The 16,399-nt window shown below is 44.8% G+C and overlaps 2 protein-coding genes across 2 annotated transcripts in view; both read left to right on the forward strand.

The window, feature by feature from the left end:
- The first annotated feature begins 602 nt into the window (after positions 1-602).
- Positions 603-8,581, forward strand: LOC115147851 (uncharacterized). Its single transcript, XM_029690121.1, has 12 exons — positions 603-743; positions 819-889; positions 1,261-1,368; positions 2,422-2,608; positions 2,715-2,768; positions 2,859-3,054; positions 3,156-3,192; positions 3,316-4,630; positions 6,598-6,690; positions 6,862-7,889; positions 7,986-8,094; positions 8,463-8,581. The coding sequence occupies exons 2-12, from the start codon at positions 848-850 to the stop codon at positions 8,579-8,581; spliced, it is 3,288 nt and encodes a 1,095-aa protein (XP_029545981.1). The 5' UTR covers positions 603-743; positions 819-847.
- Positions 8,582-10,640: 2,059 nt separating this feature from the next.
- The window catches only part of LOC115208729 (serine/threonine-protein kinase N1), a 60,165-nt gene continuing 54,406 nt past the window's right edge, over positions 10,641-16,399 (forward strand). The window contains exon 1 of the mRNA XM_029777047.1: positions 10,641-11,474. Coding sequence (XP_029632907.1) covers positions 11,391-11,474 — 84 coding nt within the window. The 5' untranslated portion in view covers positions 10,641-11,390. The remainder of the gene's footprint in view (positions 11,475-16,399) is intronic.

Here is a 16,399-nt window from a genome sequence, read left to right on the forward strand (position 1 = left end):
AACTACTACCGTGAGCGCGTGAAGCTACCACTAGACAAGCTCGAGCGGAGCCCTCTGCTGGCCGAAACATGCACAAAACCTCATGACAATTATGTGGGCTTATTCATATACATAATTGGGGATAGACAACCATTCTGCCTATGGAGACTAATAAATAGATGATTGCAAAATGACAAAAATTACCATATATCTTACACCACTGTCATTGTCAAGCCAAATATCATCGTTTGTTTGACAACACTGGTATGAAAAAATAATATTGTCAATATTCGTATCCATACTAGCTACATGAATACAGTTATTCTAACTCTATTATACTAATTCTGTTATTCTAACTCTATTATTCTAACTATCAAAAGTTCAGAAGTGAGTGTGCGGAGTGCAGACTGATGACAACCGGCTCGACATCGATTAATGGCTTTTACGGTTCTTGCCACCAGAGGGAAACATTGATATATAAAACCCCACTGAATCAACGTGATTTGGGTTACATTACATTTGAAACTTTTTAGAGATTTCCTATGTGATCAGAAAATGTATTAATCTCCCGGCGTGGTCACTGTGCGCTGTTGTAGTTGACGTAATAGTGTATGTTGTCCTGACATTATACATGAGCCTGTGACGCAAACGCAGTCAACAAATTATTAAATTGATTGGCTCAGTTGAGTTGATAGTTTGCATAGGACAGTCATCCTCATGTTCAAAGACATTACTTTGCCTGGACAAGCTAATTCTGTGTAACTGTAAGTATTGTATTTAAAATGTTCAAACATTTTATAAAAAATGTATTTGTTTATTATTTTTCTATCATTGTACAGGTCCAATCTGAAGGATGTCTTAAAATAAAATGAGTAAAAGTCATAAACGGTTGAGGAGAGCTCGTCTAAAGGTAAGTCTCATATATGAAGAAAAACATGTTTATCTGTGTGTCTCCGTAATGGGGAATTTTTAATTTGTAGTACAATCATATACCAGAGTTTTTAAAACCTCTCCTAGAGGACCCCCAGACATTCCACTGTATTCCACAGCTAGCACACCGGATTCAACGTGTCAACTAATCATCAAGCCCTTGAATAGGTTTTAATGAGGTTTGCTTGTTTAGGGCTACAACAAAATTGTGAAACGTCTGGGGTTCCCCAAGGAGAGGGTTGAAAACCACTGGCCTATGCAAAAACAGACTGATATGCTTTATGGTTGGAAAGGAGGACTCAAAATGGAGGTCTCAAGTGTAATTTAGTTCATTTTGTACCTATACCCCAGGCTGGGACCCTCCAAGCTAGTGTTGGAGAACAGGTGCCCCAGACAGACGACGATGATGGACCAAGGCTGCCAGCACTGGTGGACTGCACCAAGAAGAGCCCCCTAAAGGTTAGAAATTGCTTTGAGTTTTGTTGCAAAACGTTTTGAACAGTTCAGAGTGAAATACGTATCTGTTCAATTGGAAAACGTTCCAAATGTTTTGCAATGTTAGGCACGCTGAATACACTCCAGGCAACCCTCTCAGAGCAGACTGGTTGGCTCTAAGCAACACCCACTTCAATTGTTTTGTTTATATTTTTTTTATTTTCTTCCCCAATTGGTAGTTAGTCTTGTCTCATCCCTGTAACTCCCATACGGACTCAGGAGAGGCAAAGGTCAAGATCCGTGCGTCCTCCGAAACACAACCCAAACCAACCAAGCCGCACTGCTTCTTGACACAATGCCCACTTAACCTGGAAGCCAGCCGCACCAATGTATCAGAGGAAACACCATACACCTGGCTACCGTGTCAGCGTGCACTGTTCCTGACGTGGGACAAGTTTATCCCTGGCGGCCAAACCCTCCCCTAACCCGGACGGCGCTGGGCCAATTGTGCGCCGCCCCATGGGTCTCCCGGTCGCGGCCGGCTGCGACAGAGCCTGGACTTGAACCTAGAATCTCTAGTGTCACAGCTAGCTGTGGCACAGTGTGGCCTCCCACTGTGCCACTTGGGAGGCCACATTCACTCAGAAATTCTTTGCCTTAATTGGACATCTATTTTGATTGGTTTGTTGGTCAAGTGGATAATGCTGTCATTCATATGCTAATGATGCTTGTCCATTTTGGTCACTGAATGTTGCTCAACGTTCCGTCTTGCTGAACGCACCCCTGGTTGTATAAGGACGTTTTGTTTTGAAATCTTTACATGGTTGTAACTGAGAGACCAGTTGGTTGTAATCTACTGATATGTCATGTTCTCAAGCAGAAATTTGTTTAAAACGAGATAATGATGCATGGGTCACTTACTAGTTAGAACCAATAGCATTGGAATTCTGATTCAAATTCTGATTCTAATTCTAAGGTTAACCCTTATGTGACATGTCACTTAGTACCACCATGCCTGTGGTGAAATAGGTGGTTTCTATGGTGATATGATTTTGCTGCTGTTGATGTCTCTCTCAGAACTTTGTGCCGAAGCCCCCGCAAGGCCCCAGGCTGAGCCATCAGGCCAAGGCTGAAAAGAACACCAGAGAGGCCATTGATCCCAGAAAGGCTAGGGAGGACAATGCAGAGGCAAAAAAAACAAGCCGCCAAGTCATTGGTGTGTTGGCACTGCCTCCACCTCTTCTATCTCCGACAACCAGTTACAGTGAGTATTGATCACCACTTCCAAAATACCTGGATTTATTGATATAATTATATAAGGACATACAGTAGAAGGATCAACTAATGACTCGACTCTCCTCTTTCTGTAGGTGTCCTACCAGCTATCAAGAAGGGCACTAAAGTGACGAAGGTGGAGACAACCGGTGGGTTTTGGTGACACAGTGGTTATTCAATAGAATCGTTGCCGTGGTACAAGCTTGTTCGGTGGTAATTCTGATTGTCTTCTGTTTCAGAGCCACCAGGCCCCCTGACACTTGAGGATGGGGTGAGAATGAACTCCTCTCCATCTGTTGATGACCCCCTGACCCCAGAAACCCCAGAGAGTGATGACACCTCCGATGCCACTTCTCTGGCGGACCCACCCCGTGAGATGACACCTGAGAATGTAGAGGAGGCGTTCTCTCTGGAGGACTTCCTGAAGTCTCACCCGTGAGTCCTGCTCTGAACCATGTTATGTGCAGTAGAAAAAATATAATCTAGGAGCCAGTCTACTCACCAAGGATTCTTGTTGTTTGTGTTTTATTTTCCAGTCAGAGAAAGCTCATCAGGAAGTTCCTCAAACAAAAGGTAAGTTCCCCATTTCTACTTCTTTACCGACTCTAATCATGCCAACAACAAAAAACGTGTACCTTAAAAACTAAAAGGAAATGCTGTCACTTAAAGTTGTTGTTTTCCGTATTTCTTTCTAAGAATGTGACCATAAAGGACCTGGAGGACATGTCCTATGTGGTCCTCCTGCCAGCGATAGCTCTGCTCAGGATCTCCAGACCAGAGTCATCCCACTCCTCCTGCTGGGGGTCAGGGGTGCTGAAGATCGTCTCGGAGACGTTCCACCGGCGGAGCTCTGAGCCGAAGGGGAGGCACTGGGGTGGGCAGCCCCCAACGCCCAATTCTGAGACAGACAAGGAGCTTCAGGGTATAGCAGACATGGCTGTGAGAAACATCCTGAGGAATGCCCAGGGGGACTTCTTCTCTGCTGTGAATGACCTGGAGACGATCAATCCACGCATCACTCTGACCAAAGAGAGGATCTCCAGCATCTTCTCAGAGCTGTTCAGGGATGCCTGTGAGAGTGCCCAGGAGGCCGCCAGACGGATCCACCACATGAGGTCTGGAAGAGGCAACAACAGCCGGAATGGGAGTCGGCCTGGGTCGTCACAGGGATCGAGCAGATCCAACATGTCAGAGTTGGCGTTAAACCTCTGTCAGCTGGCAGAGTGTGTGGATGCTCATCCACTATCTCTGGAACATCCAAGTGTGTCCTGTTCCAACAGAAGTGGCCTGCACCCCCTTCCAGAGCAGGGCTGGATGGAGGAGCATATTGGCTCAGCCCTAGGTCAATTGTCCACCATTGAGGCAGACATGGGCGAGTTAGAAAACTTCACCAGACCTCTGCCACTGGAAAATGGAGACGACAGCTCATCCAACAGGTTGTCAGGGTCATCCACTGCCTCATATCCATCCACCTGCCTGTCTTCTCCAGATGTGACCTCAGAGGGAAGGGCACACTACACCATTATGGCCCTGGAAACCCTCCAGGAGGGGGAGGACATCAGCTGGAGTCACTCTGGGTCATCACAGAGATCAAGACGGTTCAACCTCTGTCATCAGGCAGAGGAGATGAAGAGGGTTTATCTCCAGAGAGACACACTCCACTCCAGCGTCAGTGTGGGAGAACTGGGGTCAGTGAGGAGGGCCAAGGGAAGGGATGTCCATAAAGCCCTCAGCGAGGGGTCCCTCCCTGTCTTTGCCCTGCTCGGGGAGAGGCCAGGGGAGATTTGGCCGACCAGCACTTGGGACATGGAGCAGAACCAGCCTCCCAGCACTCCCACATCCAGCAAGGAGGGTTTGTGGGACAGCGACTCCACCTGGTCTCATGGGCTTGGGGAGGAGGAGGGGGCAGAGCCTCGTGTGAGGTTGGCAGCTATGTCGGAGGGGGGCAGCTCCCTGATCCTGACCCCCCAGGCCTCCACCTCACTCTCCAATCACAACAAGAGGGCACTAGGTTAGTTATTATGTAGTCTTGTCTCCTTTTACCCCATTGTTATTATTGTTATTGTTATTGCCATTTACACTGTGACCAAGATGTTTTGGGGTGAGGGCGTTGTCGATAGGGGGAAGAAGTATTTTTCTCCTCTCTGCTGACGAGTATTTTTCTCCGTTCATACAAGAGTAATAAAGGCCTAGTTCACTAATTTTGTGAGAAAAATAATAATCATATATAAATATACAGTACCAGTCAAACGTTTGGACACACCTACTAATTCCAGGATTTTTCTTTGTTTTTACTATTTTCTACATTGTAGAATAATAGTGAAGACATCAAAATTATGAAATAACACATATGGAGTTGTAGTAACCAAAAAAAGCGTTAAACAAATCAAAATATCTTTTATATTTGAGATTCTTCAAAGTAACCACCCTTTGCCTTGATGACAGCTTTGCAAACTCTTGGCATTCTCTCACCCAGCTTCATGAGGTAGTCACCTAGAATGCATTTCAATTAACAGGTATGCCTTGTTAAAAGTTCATTTTTGGAATTTCCTTCCTTGAGCCAATCAGTTGTGTTGTGACAAGGTAGGGGTGGTACACAGAAGATATCCCTATTTGGTAAAAGACCAAGTCCATATTATGGCAAGCAAAGAGAAACGACAGTCCATCATTACTTTTTCAGTCAATCCGAAAAATGTCAGGAACGTTGAAAGTTTCTTCAAATGCAGTCACAAAAACCATCAAGCGCTATGATGAAACTGGCTATTATGAGGACCGCCACAGGAAAGGAAGATCCAAAGTTACATCCGCTGCAGAGGATAAGTTCATTAGAGTTAACTGCACCTCAGATTGCAGCCCAAATAAATGCTTCACAGAGTTCAAGTAACAGACACATCTCAACATCAACTGTTCAGAGGAGACTGTGTGAATCAGGCCTTCATGGTCGAATTGCTGCAAAGAAACCACTACCAAAGGACCCCAATAATAAGAAGAGACTTGCTTGGTCCAAGAAACTGTCCTTTGGTCTGATGAGTCCAATTTTGAGATTTTTGGTTCCAACCGCCATGTCCTTGTGAGACGCAGAGTAGGTGAACAAATGATCTTTGCATGTGTGTTTCCCACCGTGAAGCATGGAGGAGGAGGTGTGATGGTGTGGGGGTGCTTTGCTGGTGACACTGTTAGTGATTTATTTAAAATTCAAGGCACTCTTAACCAGCATGGCTACCACAGCATTCTGCAACGATACGCCATCTCATCTGGTTTGCGCTTAGTGGGACTATCATTTGTTTTTTTAACAGAACAATGACCCAAAACACACCTCCAGGCTGTGTAAGGGCTATTTAACCAAGAAGTAGAGTGATAGAGTGCAGCATCAGATGACCTGGCCTCCACAATCACCCGACCTCAACCAAATTGAGATGGTTTGGGATGAGTTGGACAGCAGAGTGAAGGAAAAGCAACCAACAAGTGCTCAGCATATGTGGGAACTCCTTCAAGACTGTTGTAAAAGCATTCCAGGTGAAGCTGGTTGAGAGAATGCTAAGAGTGTGCAAAGCTGTCATCAAGGCAAAGGGTGGCTACTTTGAACAATCTAAAATATAAAACATATTTTGATTTGTTTAACACTTTTTAGGTTACTGTATGATTCAATATGTGTTATTTCATAGTTTTGATGTCTTCGCTATTATTCTACAATGTAGAAAAGAAAAACCCTTGAATGAGTAGGTGTGTCCAAACTTTTGACTGGTACTGTATATATATATATATATATATATATATATATATATATATATATATATATATATTCATTTATCTGGGGTGCAGCACCCTCAACACCCCTACTTCCTGCAGCTATGACTGGGCTGTTTTACCGTCTCCTTTTTTCTCTTCTCTCTCCTGTTTTTTCGACTTTTCTGTAAAGTGTTTTGTGACATGTTGTGTATGTGAAGCAACACTTTAAATAAATGTTGATTTGACTAGAGGCCGTCTACCAGGTCCTGACTGCCTGGATGGAACAGATGCTGAACAGGACCTGCAACTACAATTACAGGGCCAGTGTCATCATCCAGAAAGGTCCATTTATAACCTGTTTACCATTATGACCAGTATTAACCTTGTAATAACCATATAATAACCTGTGTATTAACCAGTGTATTACCATTATAGTAAATGTACTAGATACCGCACAGTGCTATACATGGATGTGGTTTTGAACCAGTTCAAAATTTGAGCGTGTTTTATTAGGATTGGATTCTGGTGCCAGGGACAGTTTCTCTGGCGCTCCGTGTCCTTCTTCATCAGAGGAAGAAGATGAGGTGGTCGCGAGTGTCATGACTATCTTACACTCGGAGCCCTCCACCTCAACCAAGGCAGCACAGGCAGCTCCTGCAAAGACCCTGGAGGTCAACTCCTGTCTGGATGAAGATGAGGTAGTCCCCAGCACCTCCATGATTGAGGGCTACCTAATGACCCCTCAGGCAGCATGGGCAGCTTCTGCACAGAGCTTGGAAGAAGAGGTTGGGGGAGCTGATGTCTCTGAGGTGAGTATTGGCTCCCTGACCCCCACCGAGGCCAGGCAGGACCTCCTGGAGAAGATTCCCTCTCTCCTGCCGGGTGAGATCCTCATCGAAGAGGACATCCCCCTTCTCAGCACTCCCAGGGACACCGTTATGAGCCCCCAGACCCTGAAGCTCATCCTCCAGGGCATCATGCGCCGACTGGAGGCCTCAGAGTCCCCCCAGGCCAGGAGGGCCAACGACCCCTTCAGGCTGATGAAGAATCTCTTTTTGGAGGTCCAGCATGCCCTTAAGTATGTTGACATCTCTGTCCTCTTCAGCCTGGAGGAGAGCATCCAATTCAGGGGGGAAGATGCAATGAAGGCCATCGTGAAGGCTGCGGCTAAAAGGTTGTCCCTGCGCTCGGACTCCAACCGGGCTCAACTGCGCGCCGTACGCTATGGTGGCGAGGGAGCCATCTATTGCATGGCAGACACCATCGCGCATGTCATAAACGACCACGCCCAGGACTGGAGTTCTGACGGCCATTTTGGAGCGAGTAGGAGCCGTGGTAGTGGGAGGTCACACTCCTCCTCAAGCTCCTCAAAGAGTGACATCACCCTCACAGAGGAACTCTTGGTCCAGGGGGAAAGCCTGGAAGAGGACCAAGAGGATGTGGTTGCGATTGACGACAACAAGAAATGTGACTCTGCTAGCTTGGAGAAGGCCAGCAGCAGCTCCCTCTCCACAGACCTTGTGGACAGCACCTCCACACAGGTAAGCAGACTACCATTAACCAGTAGGTTGTTAAGTTATTGGGGCTTTTTGATTGTGAGGCACCAACTCATATCTGTTTCTCTCTCTACTAAGAAGACAGGGAAGGACGAGGCAGTGAAGGAAAGAGTGAGGAAGTCAGGAGAGGGGAAGCGTGGTTGCAAGAAGACCCTGAAGAAGAAAAAGGTGGCTCCCCTTGGCACTGATGGTAAGTCCTCCTTTCTGTCAGTCCATATGTCTATATGTCTTCAACAAAATTATATTATTTCACCACATTGTAATGTTAGGGGAAGAGACTATGAGGAAGTTATCAGGGTCTTATTCATTAAACGGCAGTAACAGGGAGGAACTTCCATGAACTAAAAAAATAGTGCTTTTTTTCTTTTGCAAAAGTTTATTTTACGATTGGCCCTAGTAAATCAAATCAAATCAAATGTTATTTGTCACATACACATGGTTAGCAGATGTTAATGCGAGTGAAGCGAAATGCTTGAGCTTCTAGTTCCGACCATGCAGTAATATCTAACAAGTAATCTAACAATTGATGTCATCCCCTGTTCTCTGTCACCTGTTCAGATACCGTGGCTGATGAGCCGGGGAAAAAACAGTCTCTCCTCCTGCGGATTACAGCTGCCCTGGCAAAATTATTTTGCTTCCCCTGCAAAAAGAGAAGCGGTAAAAAGTTCAAGCCATGATGATTCCCCCCATAGCCCGGCCCGGACCTATTTAATTAAATAAACATGTACTTGCATCTATTTTGAACCTCTTTTTTAGTTTTTAATAGGCCTACTGTAGACTCCAAATTCTTAAGTGCAAATTGATGTGTGTACTGCATCAATATTATGAGTTCACTGTGCCAGTCATTATGAGTTCACTGTGTGAGTCATTATGAGTTCACTGTGCGAGTCATTATAGTCAATTTAGGCTTTAACACTCTTAACTATTGGCATTGACACAATAAGAGTTACATTTGAGTATTTTCTAATTTGGTCTTTCTGAGGGAATACATCTGCAATATACTGCTAATAATGTTCATCGAATATGAAAAATACTTCTGGAAATTTACAAAGTAGAATAGATCATGTTCTTGCCTTTGACAGTTTAGATCATTCAAATGTAATAACTTCAGTGTTGTGGAGGTCACAGTCTTTTATGATGGCTACCAAAGTCCATCCTGCTTCCACCACTCGCTCGCACTAGTCCAATATTTTAACATCTCCCTACCGGAACCTAATCGAGTAGCTGGCCCGGCACTCATGAAAGATTTTGTTCTGGGTTGCAGAGATTATGGAGGTCAAAACAAGGTCTATGGCTGCATTTACACAGGCAGTCCAATTCTGATCTTTTCCACTAATTGGTATTTTGAGCAAAGATCAGCTCTTTTGCCAAGACTTGGGCAAAAGATCCGAATTGGACTGCCTGTGCAAACACAGCCTAAGACTGTCATGCAGGACCTGACCAGGAAAAAAATCTGATTTGATAAACGGTCAAAGGCAAGAATATGATCTATACTACTTTGTACATTTCCAGAAGTATTTTTCATTTTAGATTAACATTATTAGCAGTATATTGCAGATGTATTCCCCATAATATACTCCAGCAAGCAATAGCCTGGAAACCGACCAAGATAAAATAAACACCTGCCCACAAGGAAATAGGATGAAAGACTTGATGATGTGTATGTAGGCTATGTTTATTTAGCCTGCTCATTACTGCTATCAGATTTAAGCAGGCTGTTTCTGGCGTGCATTTTCATAGCCTTTGTGTGATGTTTTTCACCTATCATCACCTATTACCAGGTGCTCCTTTGCTCTTCCGTCTCAGTCTCCCTCTGGCAGTATCAAATTCTATGGTAAGCAAATCTCCCATTTGCATGCCCTGCGATTTGTTTTAGTTTTATTCAGCTATAGTTTGAGTTTCTGCTTATGTAGAGATAAGGAGGCCAATAGGGAAAGAGGATAACTAGTCAGTTGCACAGCTGAATGCATTCAACCGAAATGTGTCTTCCGCATTTAACCCAACCCCTCTGAAGCAGTTGTTGTTGGGGGTTAAATGCCTTGCTCAAGGGCAGAACGGCATATTTATCCACCTTGCCGGCTATGGAAGTCGAACCAGCAACCTTTCAGTTACTGGCCCAACACTCTTAACCGCTAGGCTACCTGCTGCCCAATAGATTGCATCTCTCTCTCTCTCTCTCTCTCTCTCTCTCTCTCTCTTTCTCTCTCTCTCTCTCTCTCTCTCTCTCTCTCTCTCTCTCAAACACTTCTTCTGCACACACACAAACACTTCTTCTGCACAACACTGTACCTCAGTTCGTCTTTGGTATTATTGTTATGTATTGACCTAATGGCTTGTTGGTGTCCCATTATGGCATTTGCTTAATGTAGGCTAGTATGTATCCACTATATATTTGGGTTTGTTTTTAATATTAGATAATGAGTTTAACTTGTAGATTTGTGATATTAAATGCTTTACAGTCATATACTTTTGATTCTACTGTAACTGTACTCCATTTATCTTCTGGTTGTGATTACATGGGCACATTATTAGTTGTAAGCAGAGTAATACCAATAACAGTTGTTTTGTGTCTGGCTAAATTGAAAATCTGGGATAGGGGAAAGATAAGCAACAGTGTTCATTAGGAGAAGTTGGAAATGACAAATCCATGGTCTGGACATGGTCACATGATACCTTGGGCGCGCTCATGCTACCTACCGTACACGTTGTGCCAACGCATCCGCGCGCAGCTCCATCAGAAAAAAGTGTAGCCTCTCGCTCAAGCAATCATCGGCAATGCGCGGACGTACAAGGCGAAATTCCTCTGCCCTCCAAAACCGAACGAAGAGCAAACAACAACGCGTTTACCGGTGACACCCTTCGGTCATTCGGTACTTTGCTCGAGGGAAGCATAAGGTAGTCTCGTTTGAAAGAAGGCTTTTGTTGCATGTGATACTTGGGAGACTGACGCGTGTTCGTGTTTCACGGATGTTACTACGAAGACGGGGCTCGACAGTTTTTCTGCCTCTGTAGCGTTTTATGTTAGCAATGGATCTCTATCCCTCTTCGGAGTCTGTTACGCGGATAGGGAGGGAGTCGTGCCGTCTGTTCCCCTTGTGCTCTAGCTGTTGATAGCTAGCCTCCAAAGAAAAGAACAATGAACTGAATCAAACAGTTTTGTTTTAAGCTTTTATCGTACTGATATTTTAAAGACACTCACCCGGGAACATTTTGTATTTGTTGAACGAACCATTAGTCGAACAACTAGACAAACATTTTGGGATCACCAGTTTATTTGGGCAGTGGAGCGTTGAGGCGACACAACAATGGGATTATTTTTGACCGTTGGTTGAGAATTGTTTTTAAAAGTTATTTTATCTCAGAGAATGTAGTGGTGAGGTTTTCGTACAGAGCACATATTTGAGCGACATTTGGATGACTTGATAATCTAGCTGCCTAAATTCGTGGAGAAGACCATTATTGTGAGTACTCTCCAGACAATCGCATATGTCCAGTTGGTCTGGTCTAGAACGGCACCATCACTGGAACACGACCACACAAAGAACAACGATGGCGAATGACTCGATACAAGTAAGTTGTTACATTGCTGTTACAGTGTAATAACAACGGTGCTATAATGTACGTTGTCAACACCTGGGGTATCTACCATTCGACATCAATGGAAACTGTTCTGTTTTCTATTGCTAAATAATCATTTATCTGGATTTACGACGATGCAGTACGCTCTTTATGCGCTGTATTTTGTCAAGACACTTGTGTTGTCCTGCATTGTAACCTTGGCATGTTTCCTCATTGGTTCCTCGTTGCAGCCAGATGCATATGCGAAGAGCTCCTGGCCGGGCGAGCACAATACTGGGCGGGTGTTTGACACACACAAACACATAAATACACACACGTCCCAGTGGACCTCAACAGTTCTCAGAACCATCTTGAGTCTGAGAAGAACCAATAGCAGTCACAATGTTCCCAACCTTTTTGGAATGGACCCTTTTCAAGAGGGGGGAAAAAGATGTTTGTGGCAACAGTCATTATTGCTAACTCATTTCTGACAGTTTGAGTAATGCGCTTCGACTATAACAAGGACTTTGAAGAATATTAAGGAGAATGTGAAATACAAAAAGGAAATTCACACCAATTAAGTGACTGACATTGAGCTGAGGTAATTTTGTCATTTAGACTACTTTACTTGACTGTATCCTGATACAGTATTTGACAGAGTTGGTGCAATGGCCTATGTATTTGAACATCAAGACTGATGTTCTTTACAGTGGGGGTTATGAACAACCCAGCACAGGTGTCACCATCACTCACAAAGTCACAGAAAATATCCTAACAGTGGGTCCTGTAGGCTACATAAGTTCCTCTTGCCTCTGCTCTAGTTTAGTGACAAGTAAGCAGTCGGCCCTCTTTTTACCTCAGCATTTACCTTGTGCGTGTCAGCAAGTCATGAACCCAACTCTGTAGTAAAGTAAGGCAAGAAGTGTGTTGAATAATGCTTCCTGTTTAAGTGCTGCTTTCTCATCTGACTGTTGATAAAGCTCTGTACTGGGTTAGTAAGTTACTTCACCCTTCTTTACTAACTAGTCTTGATGATGTCATCGAGTCACACTGCTTGCCACATGGGTTTGCTGTTCGAATTAACATTCATCTTTTATCAGACTCTCTTATCAGGGCTGATTTATTCATTCACGTTTTCAAACCCATTCCAATTTCTCTCATTTGTTGGAACTTAAAACTTCTTCCCCCAAATAGGCCTATAACTGGCTTACGATTCCGTACTTGGCACAGTAGCCAATTATTTGTATAGCTACAGTACAAGATAATACTAGAAAGCAGTACCAGGCAGGAGGTAGTCACCTCTCTCTCTCGGGGTCGGTTTTGCCCTCTCCATAGCCTCGGCAGGTTCACACACAATGGAGAAGGGCACAGCTGAGAGAGGGCAAGCTTCGGGGACTGACTCAAGCCACGGTGACGAAGTGGGAACTCTGGTTTGGAGGCACAGACAGGGAGCCATTATCCCCTCAGCCAACACGTACACTGGTCTGGTGACTCAAACTGAAGGCCTCTGCTGGCCTGGCAGTTGATAGACTGTCATAATCAGACTCCAATGTCTTCAGTGGTGGGGAGGTTTAGCTTCTTCACAGCACGCCTTTTGTTCCCCACACACACAGGAAGACTGATACAAAATAAGTCCAATAAGAATCTGAACCAAAACAGCGTCACACTTCTTAAAGGTCAGGGGGAACCAGAATAGAGCAGGGCACAGGGATGTTTCTAACTACACTGTAAAAGATGGCAACAATAAAAGAGGGGGGGGGGGGGGCACAGGAATGTAAATGTATTGTAACTAGTGGGATGTTAGTTTGTGATAGCAGAAGTTTTAGAAAGGAGACCGTTGGATTAAATATCCCTGAACATACATTCATCTTTCATTTTTTTCAGTTTTGCATGTTCACACACACTAAAGACAGACACTCAGGGTAATGCATACGGATCGTTCACCTAAACAGCTGCATGACGTAATGAGACTGCTATGCACATATCTCAGGCTTTCTCAGCAAGCCAAGGCCCCGTGGCCATGTAGGCAGACTCACACTAGCTAATGCATTAGGCTGTCATTGTAACATAAGAATTTGTTCTTTACTGACTTGCCTAGTTAAATAAATTAACACCACGCAACCAGAGACAATGAGAGCCATGCTGTTCACAATTGAGTTGCTTAAGCTACTTCTTTGATTATTTTGCTTTTGTATTTAAGAGGAATAGGCCTTATGCTCTCAAGATTTATAGGAGAATGGTATTTCCTTGTTGACTCTTATCAGCAGAACTTTTCTTGTTAACTGAGACAGTCTCACGCACAGGACTGTGTCCTTACTGGCTGTCACTGACTGCCCCCATTTTATGTCCCTATTGGCTATCTTTGATCTTGGCTCTTGCTGGTCGACACAGTCCATGCATTGTTTTCTTACTGGCCACTGTCAGACAGTGTCTCCATGCGGTGTCCATGCTGGCTGTCTGTGTCCCACTCCCAGTAGCACAGTGTGAGTGTGATGGTGGTGGGGGGGCTGTAAAGGGCATTATGCTGATGATGAGGTTCCATAGCAGCACAACGGCCCCCATTGTCCTGACTGCAGCCCCAGATCACATTCACCAATGCACTGTGTTTCCCCATCCTATCCTGGTTGGCCACACCCTCACTAATAGGTTAAAGCAAGGCCCCATGGTGTGGCATCATGGCTGTGTCTGTTTGTTTTGTGTGGGAGTTTGTCAATGGCCCACAGGTCGAGGTGGAATACTCACTTTTGTGTTGACATGCTTTCACGTGTGAGTGTGCATTTGGGTAGATGTGTGTGTGCTCTGAGTGTGTGTTTGTGTAGATGTGTTTGCCTATTTGGGCCAGCTGGTTTGCATAGGGAACCCCTTGTTTTGTGTGTCTGTGTGTGCATGTGTCTCCAATGTCCATACACGTGCCCCTGCGTATTTTGTCCTATGTCGCTCCCTGCCATCCCCTGTGAGAACATCCTGCCGTTCTCATGACCACCCCTCTGTTGCAGCCCCTCCCTCCCAGTCCCAACCTCATCCACAGTTCACACCCTGCCATGACATCACCTCTCCACTTTCCTCTCCACTTTCCTCTCCTCTTTCCTCTCTCCTTTCCTCTTTCTCTTATGACATACACCGTGGCCAGATTTTGCCTCTGCCCCGGGGGCCTTGCCTGGCCCTGTGTGTGTGTGTGTGTGTGTGTGTGTGTGTGTGTGTGTGTGTGTGTGTGTGTGTGTGTGTGTGTGTGTCCACTCACAGGAAATGGAGCCTCTGATGGAACGTGGTCATGTACCAGCTGCTCTCCCCGTCTCCTTTCTTTCGCTGACTCCTCGTTTTTCCATGCTAGGGATGGGGCCTCAGGATCTTATCCAATGGGTATAATTAGATAAGGGAAGTCTTTTTTTTTATTGGGATAGTTCAGGATTTTGGCAGTGAAGCCCTTTACCCACTTCCCCAGAGTCAGATGAACTTATGGATGCCATTTTCATGTCTCTGCAGGCAGTTTGAAGGAAGTTGCTAACTAGCTTTAGCGCAATGACTAGAAGACTGTAGACTTCGCATTTGCGCTAAGCTGTTCCCATAGACTTCTAGTCATTGCTCTATCGCTAGTTAGTATTGGCCCGCGAAACTACTTCTAACATTCTTCATAATGGTATCCACAAGTTCATCTGACTCTGGGAAAGTAGATAAATCCCAAACTATCCATTTAAGCACTTTTACAGCAGTTTCACTGTGTTGTTAGACATGTTCGGTGTTGGTTTTCCCACTGTTAGCCTATTTGTTTCACTTCAGGGCAGATCGTGTGACTGTGTGTCCGATTTTATTGTTGCACTACTTCAGCAGAGTAAAGCTCAAATCAGACGTCTATATCCCAGATGGGCTTTTTCATAACTGCTATGGATTGTGTACATTGCATGGTAGGAGGGGTATTATTTATTGAAGGGAAGTAAACATCGAAATTGTCTTTGGGTTGTTCAGTCAGGACTGTAAATATGATTTTGAGTGTGTGTGTGTGTGTGTGTGTGTCACCCACTCTCAGTCCCCTGTCTACTCTTTGGCGATGAGGGTATGAATGACTCTAGGGAATAAGGCCTCTCTCTTTAAACAATCCTCTTATTTGAATCTACTACAGATCAGGTTACACAGATGACATTTAGAGAAAGAGGCAGGTTCACTCAGTGTAAAAGAGCCCAGTGTTTGTTCTGTGGTCGAATGAAAAAAAGAATATATGAAGGTAAACATTGTAGGAAGATAACAAAATAATTTGATTCATTTCCTGTAAGATTATCACTATTCTCTATAACTATTCAGATTAATTTCCTGTAACAGTATCAGTATTCTCTACAACTATTTTGAAGAATTCTCTCACAGTATCACAGACATACTTGAATATCCACCTGCCTCTGAAATGGGCGTGGCTTGAGTCAGTTGGGTGGACAGTCGGAACACGCAGAGGACAGGAGACAGGTGTATCAAGTGTGTTACCTGGAGCTGTGCTGCCATGGCAATGGCTGTTGGGGGAGGATGAGCTCACAGCTTTATGCCTAGTCTACTCTGTGGTGTCTGACTCACACACACACACCACTACCTGGCCCATTTACAGCAGATTAGAGGCCCCTTTGGGATGTCTTCCCATTCAGAGTCAATGACGGGGTTAGTGGTTAAGGCGGGATGTGAAGCTACAGAGACTTAAGCACTCTCAGAGATGGGAGACGAGGATGTAATGAGATGGGAGACGAGGATGTAAGGATGTGGGAGACGAGGATAGAATGAGGTGGGAGACGAGGATAGAATGAGGTGGGAGACGGGGATAGAATGAGGTGGGAGACGAGGATAGAATGAGGTGGGAGACGGGGATAGAATGAGGTGGGAGACGGGGATAGAATGAGGTGGGAGACGGGGATAGAATGAGGTGGGAGACGGGGATAGAATGAGGTGGGAGACGGGGATAG

Source organism: Salmo trutta, chromosome 14 (genome assembly GCF_901001165.1).
Source record: "Salmo trutta chromosome 14, fSalTru1.1, whole genome shotgun sequence".
NCBI lineage: Eukaryota > Metazoa > Chordata > Actinopteri > Salmoniformes > Salmonidae > Salmo > Salmo trutta.